The 16241-nt window shown below is 44.4% G+C and overlaps 1 protein-coding gene across 1 annotated transcript in view; it reads right to left on the reverse strand.

The window, feature by feature from the left end:
- The window catches only part of adcy5 (adenylate cyclase 5), a gene marked incomplete at both ends in the record, with an annotated part of 63938 nt that extends 50338 nt beyond the window's left edge, over positions 1-13600 (reverse strand). Inside the window, 1 exon segment of the mRNA XM_083681466.1 lies at positions 12677-13600. Coding sequence (XP_083537592.1) covers positions 12677-13600 — 924 coding nt within the window.
- Positions 13601-16241: the final 2641 nt, after the last annotated feature.

Raw genomic sequence — 16241 nt, forward strand, 5'->3', positions numbered from 1 at the left:
CCTTGCTCATTGACTATGGAGTCCAGGGCATGAAATCCGACCACAACAACATCCCCCCCATTCAAGTAACTATAGTAGACATGACTAATCGGACCAAAATCAATGTCCACCAACCCATCCGACAGACGCAACAACACAAACAATATGGTCTAGTCTCTCAGTCACAGTGAGTTATGATACGGATCTATGTTTAAAGTGTCCCAGCAGACAGACTTATTAATAAATGTGAGAGGTCAGAGATACAACTCTGGAGCACACTCTTGGTCCCTGGGGGATACTCTACAGGCCTGTTACAAGACCCATTAGGGAGCCATGGAGTTGTGTAGTAGCTTAGCATAGGGAGTCTATTACAAATTCCTAAGAAGAAGTCTCAAGTGAGGCTGTGGGAACAGTGGACATGGCAGCGTGCTCCTGGCTGGTTGAGTGCACACACACGCACACAGACACACAGACACACAGACACACACACACACACACACACACACAGCGTCTGGGATCCTTGCAGCAGCAGAGAGAGAGAGCCAAACCCCAGAGAACAGATGTGTTTACAGCCGTCCAGGGCATACCGTCTGTCTGTGATGGAGTTGTTACTTCTCCTCAGCCCCAGAAGTGAGAGAGAGAGAACCAAACCCTATCTGGGCCAGAGAGAGAGAGAGACCGTGGGCCAGCCTGACTGTGTCTACACACAGTAGGGGACTCCCTCTCTCCACACGGCCTGATATGATCACACCCTTTCCGTTACGGCGGCCCATCAATTCACTACAAGCCCCCCAGAGGTGAGAGAAAAAGAGCCCGTCGGAAATCAACTCGGCACCAGGGTGCTTTTCTCACGTTGCTACACCATCTGTGAGGGAAAAAATGACGCTTCAGATACACAAGCAGAGTGACCGAGGAAGCTTTACCCTTAAAACGTCCCCGAGGGACCCGTGTAAAAGACAGACTCGAGTCTTTTTTTTTTTACTACCGTCACAGACCATGGGAAGGTAGCAACCACTGCAGTCTCTCCCAGGAGAGAGCGCTGGAGAGTGGGAGGCGGATGACTACGTGAGGCGCTGCATCCAGGCCCCAGCAGCTCACATCACTGGGCTGTGCTAAGCATTCAGCATTCAGATCTCAAACAGGAATATGCATGGGGTAAACCATTTTTGGCATTCTTTTTCATATACTGTCGGACTAGCTTGGTGTGTGGATTGTATCAATACTACGAGACACCCCATGGCAAATCTTTTGAGGATAGTTTTTTTTATCAGGGGAGGCAAGTGAAGTCAGAAATTGGATGAACGGGCTTATTGTAACGCATGGAATGGAATGAGGAACGGTGTGTTTGATACCATTCCTCATTCCGTTCCGTGCGTCACAATAAGCCCGTCCTCCGATTTCTACCTCCGCCAGCCTCCAATGGTGTTCATTAAAGTAAGTATCAGTTGAGCATGTAAACCCTTAGTCTAGTAGTTGCTTTGTTAAATCGACGCTCAGTCAGTAGAAACCAGGCTCTTGTTGGCCATCAGAGGTCACCTACACAATGTGTCATCAAGAGGAAATATTCTGTCTCTCAGCCACAGTTGTGAGTTATTGGAAAATCAGATAAGGACAAAGCTTCGAGGACACCCATTTAACCACTCATTCGTGGCTTAACGAGAAACCTCTAAAACCTATAGAAAACGTCTGTGCTGTCCCCATCCACAGGAGACTAGCGGATATGAAAGAGAGAGAGAGAGAGAGAGAGAGAGAGAGGGGAGGGGGGGGGAGAGAGAGAGAGAGAGAGAGAGAGAGAGAGAGAGGGAAAAGATAGAGAGACAGAGAGAGAGAGGGAAAGAGAGAGAGAGAAAGAGAGAGAGAGAGAGAGGGGAGGGAGAGAGAGAGAGAGAGAGAGAGAGAAAGAGAGAGAGAGAGAGGGGGAAAAGATAGAGAGACAGAGAGAGAGAGGGAAAGAGAGAGCTGTCAACAGCTTGCAATAGCATTGCAAAACAGGGCTACGGAGGAGATCATTAGCATCTTGGCAATCGTTCTCCACTACTGAGAGTACGTCTAAATAATTGACAGCCCAGCGCCGGCATGGTCAGAGATACCCATGTGAATATGTGGTTCGAGACAGCTAGTCCCCAGCTAATCTTCCAACGCATAATATTTAAGATAATTTTGCTTTATGAGTTACACACACACTCAAGCCCTACTACATACTATGATTAATAAGGTGGTTGTTGATATGGCACAAACACAGAGAGGAGGCCATACTGTATGAATCAGCAACGAACACACAAGGAAATACTTTGACAACACTGCCAACACTAACATGCGCTCCTAATGATATATGGCAAAACATATTTCAATCTGTGGACATGAACATGAAAACATTAGTCATCACTTGTTTGGGAGACTGATTCCAAAGTGGAACGTGCAAATATAACTCAAACAATATCAGACCACAATTTCCCCTAAAAGGCAGGTATGCTGCATACAGGTCTAACTACCAACATAGAAATGAGAGAGAGATCAAATACTAAGACCATACATGTATTTGACTTCCACACTTCAAAACACTTTTATGCCCTATGCACTGCTACAGTACACCTTCTCTTGCACTCTGTTCAACTGTGACAGGACAGGTTGAGTAGACTGATTAAGGCTTCTTCATTCTCAGCATGGTCTGAGACAGCAAACAGGAAGACCTGGGCCGTTATGAAAAAGACACAATGAGCCCAGCAACTCAGTCATCTTTCTTCCAACTCTATAAATATTAATTGGACCAGAGCATAAAGAGAGAGAAAGAGAGAGAGAGAGAGAGAGAGAAAGAGAAAGAGAAAGAGAGAGAGAGAGAGAGAGATTTTTTTTTCTAAATTCAAGGCAATGAGTATCAGAGGCCCACATTAAATTTTCATCACAGGAGTTTGAGATGAGAACGCGCTGGGGTTTCTCCTCTCCTCTCTGTCCGTTCTCCCTGTCGTGAGGGTTAGCCTAGCTTCATTGTGCATTGCTCTCAATGGCAGCGGCGCAACACAGGAAGGTCCACTGGATGAGGTCCACCGGATGATAAATCTGATGGCTCAGATAAAATGTTTAAAAAAAACATCTCGGAGCACCAAGAGGCATTGTTTCAAAGCAGTGTCCAAGGTCTGCGCAAAGAAATGCATGAGGTTGTCACAATCCGCCCGTCTTAAATAGTAATTTTGCAAATTTGACAGAGATCAGATTTAAAATTGTTTTGTTCACAGTGCAGTACTAAACAAGGGCATCTGTTATGGAGAAGAAGATTTTTTGTGGGGGTGGTTTTATACCTTTTCAAATCGCCAGGTTAAAGCTAAGCCAAACAATTCACTGAAGTATGCCAGTTTCTTCACAGCTCAACGTTGTGAGAACTGTTATTTCATAGAAAATAAAACATAGTAGGGATAAACTGTTCACTCATGACAATAACTTTAACATGTTGTTTTATTGAACTGACAACTCATTGGGTCTAATACTGTATACAGCCAGCCAATCAGGGTGCCATTCATTCATAGGAGCGAATCCCATTGGTTAAAGTAAGTCAAACTTGACGGTTATAAAACCAATTAGGCGGAGTGGCACACGGTAAGCTGAGCATGAATGCTTTTGAAATTAACGTGATCTAATTGCATTTACTCCACAAGGTGGATACACTGTTCTCTGTGCGCTGAGCGTAAACTATACAAACCCTCCTGGAAGACCTCTTGAGAAATTCTGACCTCAAGGTCAGTGGTGTACAAAAACAAATCAAAAATCTATGACAGATTCAGTTAATTCAGTTTTCAAACATTCCAAAAATAATAATTTCCAATGTGTTTGTGTATGTCAACATATAGATAAATGCTTTGTAAAGAAACGAGAGACAGATGAGTTGAGCAGTTCAAAAGGCCTAGACATTTGAATATGAAAGGATAGCTTATTTCCCTTAACACACCAAATGCTATAACAAGATTATTTTCCTGGAAAGTGAAGTTGGCAACACTTGAAACTTCCTCTTCGCGTGAATGTAACATGTCACAAAAGGTAACCATGGGCTCACCAGAACACAAATGCCCATTTCTGAGTCGTGTCCCAGAGGGTAACCACAAGGCAGCTTCAATGTCAACACTCTACAGTGCACAATCATGACCAGGGGTCACAGAGAGGCTACAACCAGGCCAGGCAACTGGGTTTTCTATGCAGCCACAGAGTCTGTGGTGCAACACTGCGTAGCAACAAAACAAGCTTGTTTGCTTTTGAGCTACAGTAACAATACCTGAGGTTACATGGAAATTCAGAGTACATGAGAATCCATACAGTACATAGCTATTATTGTTAATGTAAAGTACTTTGCTGATTTGAATCCATGGAACACTGTGGTGGACAATTGCGTGCAAACCCATTCACCTTAGAGTACTCAGTGTATCGAGAAAATAGCTCCAAGGTGACACACAATTGGAAAACTGACTGAAAAAGGTCAAGGGAAGGAGCCATGGAAATGGGAGAGAATGCATCCTAACCTGTATGGATGTGTTGTTGTTAACATGAATAGGATGGTCCCTGGCCTCCTCTTCCACTTGCACCCACATTGTACGTGTAATCTGTGTTTATCAGTGGCGTGCACATGGGCAGTCCCACAGGCAAGGGATAAAAACAGGCGTCTGTGTCTTCACACAACATTAGTGAGGTAATTGGACTGGGGCCAAAGGTCTGGAGTGATGTAGCTGGACGGCCTACTCTCTCCCCCTCCATCCTCCCTTTCTCCCCTTCTCCTCTCACTTCTATCCATCCATCATAGTCAGCGCATGTTGTCTTATCCTTGACAGGCCTAAAATAGAACTCGCTTGATTCAGTTCATGTACGTAGTTTGTGGTTCTGGAGGGCTGTCATGAGAGACAGGCATTACGTACAATAAACATATGTTAACCTCTCCATGACAATTGTGTAGAGCAGTGGAGGCTGGTGGAGGTAGAAATCGGAGGACGGGCTCATTGTAAACGCATGGAATGGAATGAGGATTTCCATTCCATGTATGACAATGAGCCCGTCCTCTGATTTCTGCCTCCACTAGCCTCCAGTGGTGTAGAGTTAGTGATATGGCTCACTGTATTTTAGGTCAAAAGATCTGCTGTTTGTCATTGTTCAGTGCAATACGGTACTGTATATAACCAGATTCAGTATGGTATTGTGGGATGGGGCTTTGGAGAAACAAGGAGGAGCTAGGTTCTTGAAGGGAGCCCATCCAAACCAGGCTGCTGTAAGTCAAGGGTTTAGGCCCTCGGCCACACAAAACTATCAGAAAACTAATAAAAACGTACACGTATGAAATCACTATCCGATTTGATCTGTGGAATTTGGCCGTGACGTTTTCACAACCTAGCAACTGAACTATGCAACCCAGCAACTAAATATGAAAGATGGTTTCTAAGTGGCTAAACGGACGAATAGACTGTGGAAAGTTAATCTCCTTCTAATTTTTTTGGTCTGTAAAAAACTGCCAAAACATATGAAACAGACAGACCCTTGTCATCTCCATTGTACGTCAACGGATGACTCCCATAAAGAAACCAATGGCTCAATCCATAATTTACGGATAGCATAGTTTGGTGCGGCCGGGGCAGATTCAACTGGTAAAGTGTTACCCCAGGTGAACACACATCCTCTTGATTGGTCAAGACCAATGATGGGTGTTTCACCTGCACAAAGTGATCCTTAAAATATGGCTTTAGGGCCACGGTTAACCATGAGTGCTTATCTATGGCCCTTAAGCATGCAAATCAGAAAGGAAACTGGGAAACTGGCATTTGTCCAGTGTCTATTTACAACACTGCAAGCCCTGAGCCAAGCCTTTAAAAAGCCTGTAATTGCAGGAAAGAATAACAGACATGAGAGACATAGAACATCTACTAATGAAACTAAATTCAAGAAAATGTATTCAAGAAATTGAATGCAGGTTGCTACTCAACAAACAATGATTACGGTCAGCATCTAGTCGAAGAAGAATGAACATTAGATCAACTCTTGGATGAAGCAGTGAAAAAAGAGGGATTCCTCATGCATCATATGGTGGGAATACCCCAGGTATGACGTTGGTTACTCATCCGTTGTAGAAAACGTTCACGTCCCCCGTTGCCAAAGAAACCACAGACATCCTGACATGAGGTGCTCTGAAAAAATCATAGTATGCCTTGCTTTTTTTTCTCTCTCTTCAAAAATGAAAAAATAAAACAGATGAAGGCAGAGCATAGTTTGTCAATTCGGTAATCCGGATTATGTCATCCATATTAACCATCTTGAAGTACCACAGTACTGAGCAATCACTCTAATAAAAGCTACAATGATTTATCTAAATCACTGATTTGGTATGAATTCTGAAATACTAAATATTTACAGGGCTTAGATGCTACACTTCCACAATCAAATACCGGAAAGATAAAACACTTTAGCGTCTCTTTTTAACATAAGTCATTCATTGGATACAAATCAAGTTTTCCAAAGCCAATTCCCCACAGGCCCTGCTCTGCTAACTCTCCTGTGGAACAGAGGAGGTTGATGACGAAACTGAGTGGGAGACGAGAGAAAAGAAAGTGACAGAACTGTTGATATTGAAAGCTGAGAAAAGAAAGCAGTAAGGTGAGGGAGGTGGAATTGGAAGGGAGGCTGGTGGAGGTAGAAATCGGAGGACGTGGGTTTGACACCATTCCTCATTCCATTCCATGCATTACAATGAGCCCGTCCTCCGATTCCTACCTTCACGGGCCTCCCCTGGATGGGAAGGGAGGGGTGTGGGAGTTGGGAGTGGTCCCTCCTAAAGACCTCTTCACCCCCACTACCCCCCTGTACAAGTTTCTCTCCTGTCTCCTGTTCCTTCTTCTAGCATTGTAACTGCCTATGGCCCTAACCTCAAACCCCTAACCCTGGTCTGAGCACTGATTACTTTATCTTATGATGACTGATGGATAGATAATTCACTTACTTAAACAAATGTATTTGTTGTAAGTCGCTTTGTATAAAGGTGTGTTACGAACCCCCCCCAGATACTACGTCTAGGGATATAAAAGGGGGGAGAAACGTAACATACTGTATCTGTATATGCGGCTGAGACCCGCTGGTGCGGTGGTAGTGCAACACACATAACGACTGAGTATAAAATGAAAATAAGACAGATTTATTAGAAATACATACAACAAACAACCAGACAACACGGGGGAAACATGGAGAGGGAACTAAGGGGAGGACGCCAGACGGCGCCAAATAAATGAAAACAAAAATAACCCCAACGCTAATTCTCTAGTCCTATCTGTTCTAACTACGAAAAGTCTGCTATCTAACTAACTAAGTCTTGCCCGCCTACCCTAGACCCAAAATACAAGAGGTAGCGCCCGCCTGGGGAAACTAACCTAATGTATATAACAAAACCAACCTGCGTGATGGAGGTGTAAGCCCATGGGCGTCTTACCTGCCTAACTCACCCTCCCCTGGGGCTAATTACAGGTGTGGCAGCGGACACAATGGTAGGACAGACAGACACACAACAAGAACAGTAGGATACGATGATACCAAATGACAGAGAAAACCGCTAACCGATGCTACCACACCCCTCCTTTCCTGAAGAGTGCGCGGGAGTTTTAAACAGAGACGGACGATGGTCTAATTGGTTGATGGAGGCCGCCAGGTGAACCCATTGGTCGAAGGGCAACAGGGGGAGTGACGGACGAAACAATGATTGACAGGGGGATGAACCAATACCTGGGAGAGAGACAGAGGGAAAAACAAACAGACAAACGACACGCACACAAATGTGGGGACGTAACAGGTGTCTGCTAAATGGCATAAATGTAAATATAAATGAGAGCGTGGGAAGGGGGTGTGAGTGTGAGTCTCGGTGTGTGTGTCAGAGACAGGGCGCTCCGCGTCCATGGTTTCTCACAAGCATACCAGAGTGACTATAGTTATAATCATCCTCTCTTTCAATGTTCACAACAAAGACGCACTCTCAGCCTGTCCACCGCTCCCTCTCTCCAGAAGGTGTTGGCTATGGCAAATAATCAATCGCGCCTCCCTCTGTATTGATTAAGAAATCACTGCCACACTGAAATGTCCACAGTGAAACATGTCCACAGTGAAATGTCAATAAAGGGGAGGGGGTAAATAGAGCAATAAATCAATATTAATTTGAACACACAAGACAAACTAACTTGTCTGTAAACTGGTGTAAACTTGAGCACAAATATAGACAGAGGTTCAACCTCCGCCTGGGGTCGGTGGCCATAGAGAATAGTGCAAAAAAAATTTTTTCAATTGAATACAATGACAGAAGTACAGTACATGAGGAATTCCCTGTCTCACACATATTGAGAGGACCGATGCCTTGCACCCTAAACTCCTCAATAACAATTGAATACATTGCAAATGAAGAGGTGATGATCAGTGATCCCTAGTGAAGAACGGCATTGAGATGAAAGTGAGGAGAGGTCAACCAAGCAGTATTGATTCAAGAGGATCAATTAAAGCAAACTCTTTTTGCAAACTGTAGGCCCTTTCTCCAATTGTTAGGAACTCGATTCCTCGCGTCCTCCACTCTGTCCTCCACTCGCTTCCTTCTCAAAGAGCATTGGAGGAGAATATCTTAAGGGGAGGAACCTAGGTCTTCTCAGCCAATGGGTTTTGAGTAGTAAGCGGGGGGAGGACGTGAGGAATGATGTTTCTAACAATTAAGAAATGGCCATGCAGTGTAGCAGGTGTCCTCTATGATCACGTAGAATTACTTTTGCACTCAGAAGGACAGACAATCCGGGCTGACATGAACAGTATACTCAAATCAAAGCGGATACGAGGGTGGGGGTGGGGGTGGGAGTGGGCGGCTGATCAGAGATGACACCTTAATGATGGATCCGGCTCTGACGTTTCACTCTATTTAATGTAGAGAATGAGTAGGAGGGGAGGGGTGGGGGGGGGGGACTGCATTGCATAAGACCGTGGGTCAAGGCACACTGAGCGTTTACATTGTGTGTTCTCCCGTCTTCGTCAAAGACATTCGTCTGTGTGATGCAACACATGGTGGGCTGCTGCAGCCACAAGCTGCAAAACCTTAAACGAATCATTTGCAACAGAGACCATGGAAAGCCACATTAATGTCTAAGTGGCCGGCCCTCCCACGCACATTTCCCCCTGATTGCTCACAGGTTCCCCTTGATAACAGGGAAACAATACGGTGGGGGACAGGGGGGGATGGGGGACGGGGGGGGATCAGACATGACTGGGGCCAGTTATGTCCCAATTATCTCCATTTGAGACTTCCTATGGTTACGGCTGCACACTCACCGGAGGGTGAGGAGATGAAAAGGCAGAGGTCTCCTCTCTCCGAGGAAGGGCTCTTAAGAGGCTCTGGGTGGTGTTTGTTGGAATAGGGCCTCTGTTGCTAAGATACGGGGAGCACTGTGCAGGGTCTGTGCTCACAGGGGACACAGACAGGAGAGGATCCTCGGAGGTGGGGATGCACTTTGGGTCCAACAAGCCTCGTCTTGGCCGCTTGGACATTGAAAAACACCCACCTTTTTCCAACTTCAACATCCCCTTGTAGGCTACACATTTGACCTCGTGGTCACAGAGACAGTAGTCCGAAACTCAACAATACTGAGAGAATACATGCTGACACCGACACGAGGAGAGGATTGTTTAGGTGAAATGTGCGTCAGGGGAGGCTGGTGGAGTCAGAAATCCATGTTTGATACCATTCGTCATTCTGTCCCGTGCATTACAACGGGCCCGTCCTCCGATTTCTACCTCCACCGGCCTCCCCTGGAGTGCACGTACTCCACTCCACCTAGAGGTGGGTAAACGCTTCCATGGGAGGTTGAATCTCAAAGGCAAATTAATAGCAGGTCTGTCGAGAGGGGTCGGGGGTGTAGGAAGAGAAGAGGACATCTGTTTTGAATTCCGGCGAGTCTGCACGTTACAGCGCAGGGCAATTCAATTACAGTGGCCGCAAACCTTGTTAAAGTTGGAGGTCCGCCAAATGGGACTGGCCCCGGCCGCCTAACCTGCTCTTCTCTGAGGGGGAAAGGAGGACCAGGCTGCTGCCTACTGCCGGCTCCCTCCATCCACATCCACATAGACCTCCGAGGGGATAACATAGGGCACAGGAGACGGGCTGGCAGAGAGCCACACTACCGCTGGTCTCTCCCTCTGTGTGTGTGTGTGTGTGTGTGTGTGTGTGTGTGTGTGTGTGTGTGTGTGTGTGTGTGTGTGTGTGTGTGTGTTTGTGTTTGTGTGTGTGTCACCTGGACATCCCTCTAGCCAGGGCCGGGACTGGGCCGGGACTGTCTGAGATAAGGTGACACAGAGGGCACTACAGATACAAACTCCCCAGGGCTTTGGAGGAGTTGGACAGACTCCACTTTAACCCCTGGCCTTTCTGAAATCTAATGAAAAGCCCTGGCGGCTGGATAGATAGAAAGTTAATAGAAGCCAATAGAAAAATAAGAAGTTAAATAGAAAGTTTATAGAAAGTTAAGAGGAGATACTAGAAAGATAATAACATTTATAATCAATTCTCCATCCCCCCAAAAGTTCAATCACCCTGCTCTGTCCAATCAAAGGATTTCTAGTGGGTTCTAGGTGGTACTGTATAAAATGGATTGTCATGGCATATTGAAGTTTGTGGGGGACTCAGCTTATTCCTGGAAGCACTTTTGATTCGAGCATCATCTTGGGATCAAATATAAACACACCGCTCAACTGGGGAGACCTGGGGGGACCTATGTAAACAGGGGGAGATCTGATATGCTAAAAACAACAGAATTGTGAGGAAAGACAAACAAATACAGCAGCCCGTTCCCACACACTCCTTTCAAATAGACACTATTTCCACAGAGAATATCAATTAGATATAGGGTCACATATGTCGGTATCACATACAGTAAAACTCACTGACTATTAATACTATCAAACTGTTTTTTTTTTCAAAAAACAAAGACAGGGGTTGGAATGTTCCAGGGCTAGGCTACACAAATGATGCTTTAATATAAGGCCTATGGGAAAGCTTGGTATTGAGTGCAGTTTTGTTTTTCGAGGTCTCTTTCTTTTTTCCGCTGCTCAATAATTCATTTACAAGCCCTTAAACTTCAATGGAGGACTGATGCACTGTTTCCATCTTTCCATTCTCCAGGTTTGTAAAGCGTTTCTTTGGAAGAGCACATTGTTAGCGCAGATGTTTATGAGTTGCGTGGGGACTGGTAAACACAATGAGCAAAATACAACAAGTACAACAAGCCCCAAAAAAACACCAGAGAGAAGCACAAATCCAGCAAACAAAATTGGTCACCAAGACACTGTGTTTGAGGTTTGAGAGATTAGACACTTTCACATCCTTTTTTTCTATACGTTATACTTCTCACATCCCCTCATGCTATATGTAAAGCTTTCTATGTCAGTTAGGTGGTATTGCCTGTGAAACTGCAGTGGAATACAATAGCGTTTCCTTCCATTGGTAGAAGTCCATTACATAGATATATAATGACTGTGTTTGCATGCAGTCATATCAAGATTCAAGTGTAGGCCTATTGTAAATCCATTTACATTTATAACAGGACACAGGCTATGATTGTGCTGTCAGCTAATCATAAAGTAGTATATGACTCCAAAAGTGTAAAACCATCAACCAGTAGCTACCCCAGGACATTGTATATTTTACTGCAGGATACAATCTCATGTCTAAAAAGATGTATTGGCTGTGCAAAAGCTTCAAAAGACAATAGCTCAGACCAATTATGTGAATACAAGTATTCTGTCTAAACGGAAGAAAACATTTATCTAAATAAAATAGTAAATAATAAATATCAAGACATGATGCATCAATCTGAGCAACTTGAGCTCTATGGGAAACATATTTTCTCCATTCTACTCTTGTATTAGACAACTCCTAAATACTGGTTGTTAAATGTGCTCAGGTGATCTAACTCAATCAATGCTTACAGAAACGATTTGCGTGTCTTTTGCTGATCGCTCTCCATGAGAAAAAGCATCGATGAGCAATGGTCAATCGAGACAGTTTCCGTAGCAACAAGCAGCTGCATCACAGGGAAAAGTCAGTAGCTTAAATGCCAGTAAAAGTGAACTTCATTCATGAGCTTCTCCTCTTCGGGTTTGGACTTGTTTGGATTCTCCTGTCCTCCAAACGTAACTCCACGGACATGGAAAACTCAGTCGGCTAAATGTCTATCATAAATGGCAATATGTCTTTTCACTGGTGGGCCTTTATTATCATTAATAGTAAAGCATTGGAAATGTATTGAATGTGTGAGATGTATATCAAGAAAGGGAAAGATTGCCGTTATGAATACAGCCTACATCCTGAGATACAGGCTATCCTGAAAAGAAGAAAACTGTCAAATAGCCTATATACAGGTTTGCCTTCGCAATTCTGATAAATCCCTAAATCCATAGGCTATGTAGAATCTAAATAAATAATGCTATGCATACTACGTCTACTTTGACTCAGCAAAGTTTTGAACGAAGTTCGACAAAAGTAATAAAGCACAGTAACTTCATGAAATGTCCCAAAAAGAAATCAATCTATAACGTCCCTCAAATTAATCTTGTATTAATTATGAATCAGTTCATTGTATTCAATGTTATTAATTAAAATGGTGTATACCCAATGTTGATAACAGCAGGATATTATAACTTTTAACATTGGTCATTTACATACCTGCTTCCATATAAAGTTATCCACTCCGTTTAACATCCAAGATACGGTCACATGGATGGTTGACAGTATAATTCCAGTGATAACTGCCGCTCGCATCCGAACCGGGAGAAGCGTGTAGATGACATGGATAAAGAACACGGTCCACCAAATTCCCTCAGAGGCGCTTCGCGGTTCCACAAGCAGCACCCCGGTCACTTGCACCACCAGCACGACCAATATGACTACATAGCAGACAATCCACATGTGGTCCTGATGGAACCCGTTCCGATTGCACACCACCATCAATATGAGGATAAGCAATATGGCAAGTGAAAATACCACCACATAAGTTACTCGGCATATTCCCGCCGCGCAATGGAATCCCAACATGACCGCACATACGAGCACCAAAACGGCCATGAGCATGGTCAAACTGCTCTGGTTGAGTCGGAAAAAGTATCGCTGGTACAGCCTCTCCAATTTCTCCGATTGGAATTTCTTGGATTTGAAAATCTGCATCACGCTGCTGCAGCACGCCACCATGGAAAAGTGAACTTCAGGCATCGGCTCCTCCTCGGGTTTGGACTTGACTCTCCTGTCCTCCAAACCCAACTCCACCGACTTGGGTCTCACTTCCCCATCTGCGTGCTTTGGGGATGATCGGTTGTTGTTTCGGCTCTCCTCCCCATGCTCTTGCCACGCAGACCTGGACCTAAAACTGACCCTGCTCACTGTTGTAGTGGCTCGTCCTGGCTGTCGGTCGAAATCATCCTCTTCCCTCCATCTGCTGTTCGACCGGGTGAGCTTTTTGCTCGGAGATCTAGCCGAGTATGGGCATCCGTTGGCAATGGACTCAGACTCGCCCCAAGCTGATCTGTGCTCAGTCCCTCCCCTCAGTCCAGGCGCACCGACTCCGGGCGGGCTCACACTATTTGATCTGGACATGATAGTTCAGATGGAAATATAAAAGCAACACACTGGACGGTAAATGTCTATCAATTAATTTAAATAGTTTATAAAGTCAACTCTTGACCGGATTTATTTTCTTGCAGCTTCAGGGCCAGTTCTATCAAACTCGTAGGGAAATCTGTGCAGAATAAATTCCTGTTTAGTTCTTATGATCAGATATTGTTGAAGTCTATTGAAAGTCCAACTAAAAGTCCAGATGTCCAAATCAAAGTAACAGATATTGCGGTTGTTATGGCAAATACTTCAGGCCAATAGACTTCAAACGTGTGTCATATGCATGTTTTACTCTTCATATTCCCCTGTGACTATACATAAAGCCAAGGATGGCAAAACAACACCAGGCCTAATGCACGTTTCTTGATCAACATTTGGAAGAAAAAAAACTGTGACTTCACCAGTGTACAACTTGATGGCAGATTAAATGCTCTGGGGATCACTTTAAATAAACAATTAAATAAACAATTAAATATGGAGAAAAGTCATCTGGGATACCCCCTGTCACAACAAAATCATCAGGGGTGGAAAACATATTTCCCGGAGGACATGGATCTACATAATTAGGCCTAATGAATGTCCAAAGGTAAAGGGCTGTAGCCTATGCTGAGACAGTGTCAATTGAGTGGGATAAAAACAACCATTACTCAAATAGTTCATATCATACCAACATCAATACCGTTGCAAATCCGTTATATCTCCAAACACTTTCTTTTGCCTTGTGATATAATATACCCGAAAAGTAAAAGCGGGTGAAATTGGAGGATATGGGTGAGCAGCATCCCGTGTTGCCGTATAGACGAGTTCATCTTGTCTTGAGCTAGAAGTCGTGCACCTGTGCTTCTGATTGCATCCCTGTCGATGGTTACATCCTCACATTTGCGAAACCATCACGACCCCCACGCGTTTTCATTGACCAGCGGAGAGGACAGAAACTCAGCGACTCAAAAGCCCAAAAGCCGCGCATACACAAAGCAATCCTCCTCGGTATTATTGCATCTACGCCAAACTCTGACAAGCATTAATTGGCTGTCACGATACAACAGCTGCCCATCAACTGTGCTCAAAATCCCCGATGACACAATCCAGTTTTGATCCATACGAATCATGCAGCACAAATCATCAACTGATAAGCCATGGCAGCATTTGGTAAATTCACCCTAAAAATAGATTCCAGCAACGTCGAACAACGCAAACGTCTCAACCGACTGACTCATTCTGTTTTGAGCGAAATCCCTGTAGGGGTTGGATCGAGAGTCATGCGTTCTATTGATCAGGCAGGCATCATCGGCTATTGCTGTTGGTTGCTGTTGGATTGCCATTCAACCAAGTCTGATTCCCACAGTCCGCCTTTCGCCCATTTCCATTGGATACGCGGGAGGATGACTTTCCCTTTCAGGCTTTTCATTGGCTTTCGTCCGCGTCAATTCAAATCACGACTATGCGCGCCCTCCACCGCGTTGGATGAATGGGCGGGTCTGTGATCACAGCTGGACCTCGAGCGCAAGCATTTAACCCCTAAAGTTCTGCGGACACTCAGACCTCTGGTGGGATGTATTGACCTGAAAAACCCGAAACCAGCATCCATTCTCTGTGACCTGTTCAAACCTAATGATTATGGGTGTCACGTCACCTCTAGCGCCCTGGAAACAGCACTGTCTTGTTTTGTTGTGATATGGAGGAGACATCAATACATGGAAGTTATCAACTCTGCTCTCTGCAAGGGAATGCCATCATAGAGTAGTATATACATAAATGAGTAGGTAAGCTGAATATAAGTATGGTGGGCCTTTATTCTAGTGAGTTATGTGATACTTTGTACATATTATCTGACCTTGACTGGCCTTAGCTCTGTCCACTGCAAGCAGCACAATGTGTCCTCGAAAACCTATAAAGTTTAACTCATACAGTAATAGTCCTTAATACGCAGTAATTCAATATCTGACATTCAGGGGTTACCCTCTGTCTTGCAAAGTCTTTTAATTTGACTCAAATGAGAGGGACAAGAGGTCTCTTATTTGAAACAGCATTTGAACCAAACATGCTCAAAGGAGACACAAATTCACCTTCATTAGAATTGTGGAACCTATTTCCACCGCTTGTCATATGACTGAATGCTTGTTGTTAACCCTTTTTTCTAAGAGAAGCTGTGTGTGTGTGTGTGTGTGTGCGTCCGTGCGTGTGTGTGTGTGCATGTGTGCGTGTGTGTGTGTGTGTGTGTGTGTGTGTGTGTCACATGGAGAGGACACAAGAATGCAAACTTCATCAAGGCACCATAATGTGCCCTGTCTTCTTGTTCTCGCAGAATATGAACACATTGCATGAATTACGATAATGAGAGACAATCTCAACGATATCTTCCTGCAGTTTTGACTAAGAACATCTTGTTCTAGCTGTGTAATTCTTCTTTTTAAAGCCCCATAATCACACTGACTGTGTGTCCAATGACATCTCATTTGCCCAAAGTGAAGAAAAAGAAATCGGATAGTGTATCTCTCCCTCTTCCTCTCTTACTGTCTGTCTGGCCTGGGACAGGACATTCTGACAACAAGTATAATGACAGGACTGGAACAACACAAAAGGAGAAACATGATCTGTGGCCTCAACCCTAACCACTAGGCAT

The sequence above is a fragment of the Argentina silus genome (assembly GCF_951799395.1).
Source record: "Argentina silus genome assembly, chromosome: 12".
Lineage (NCBI taxonomy): Eukaryota > Metazoa > Chordata > Actinopteri > Argentiniformes > Argentinidae > Argentina > Argentina silus.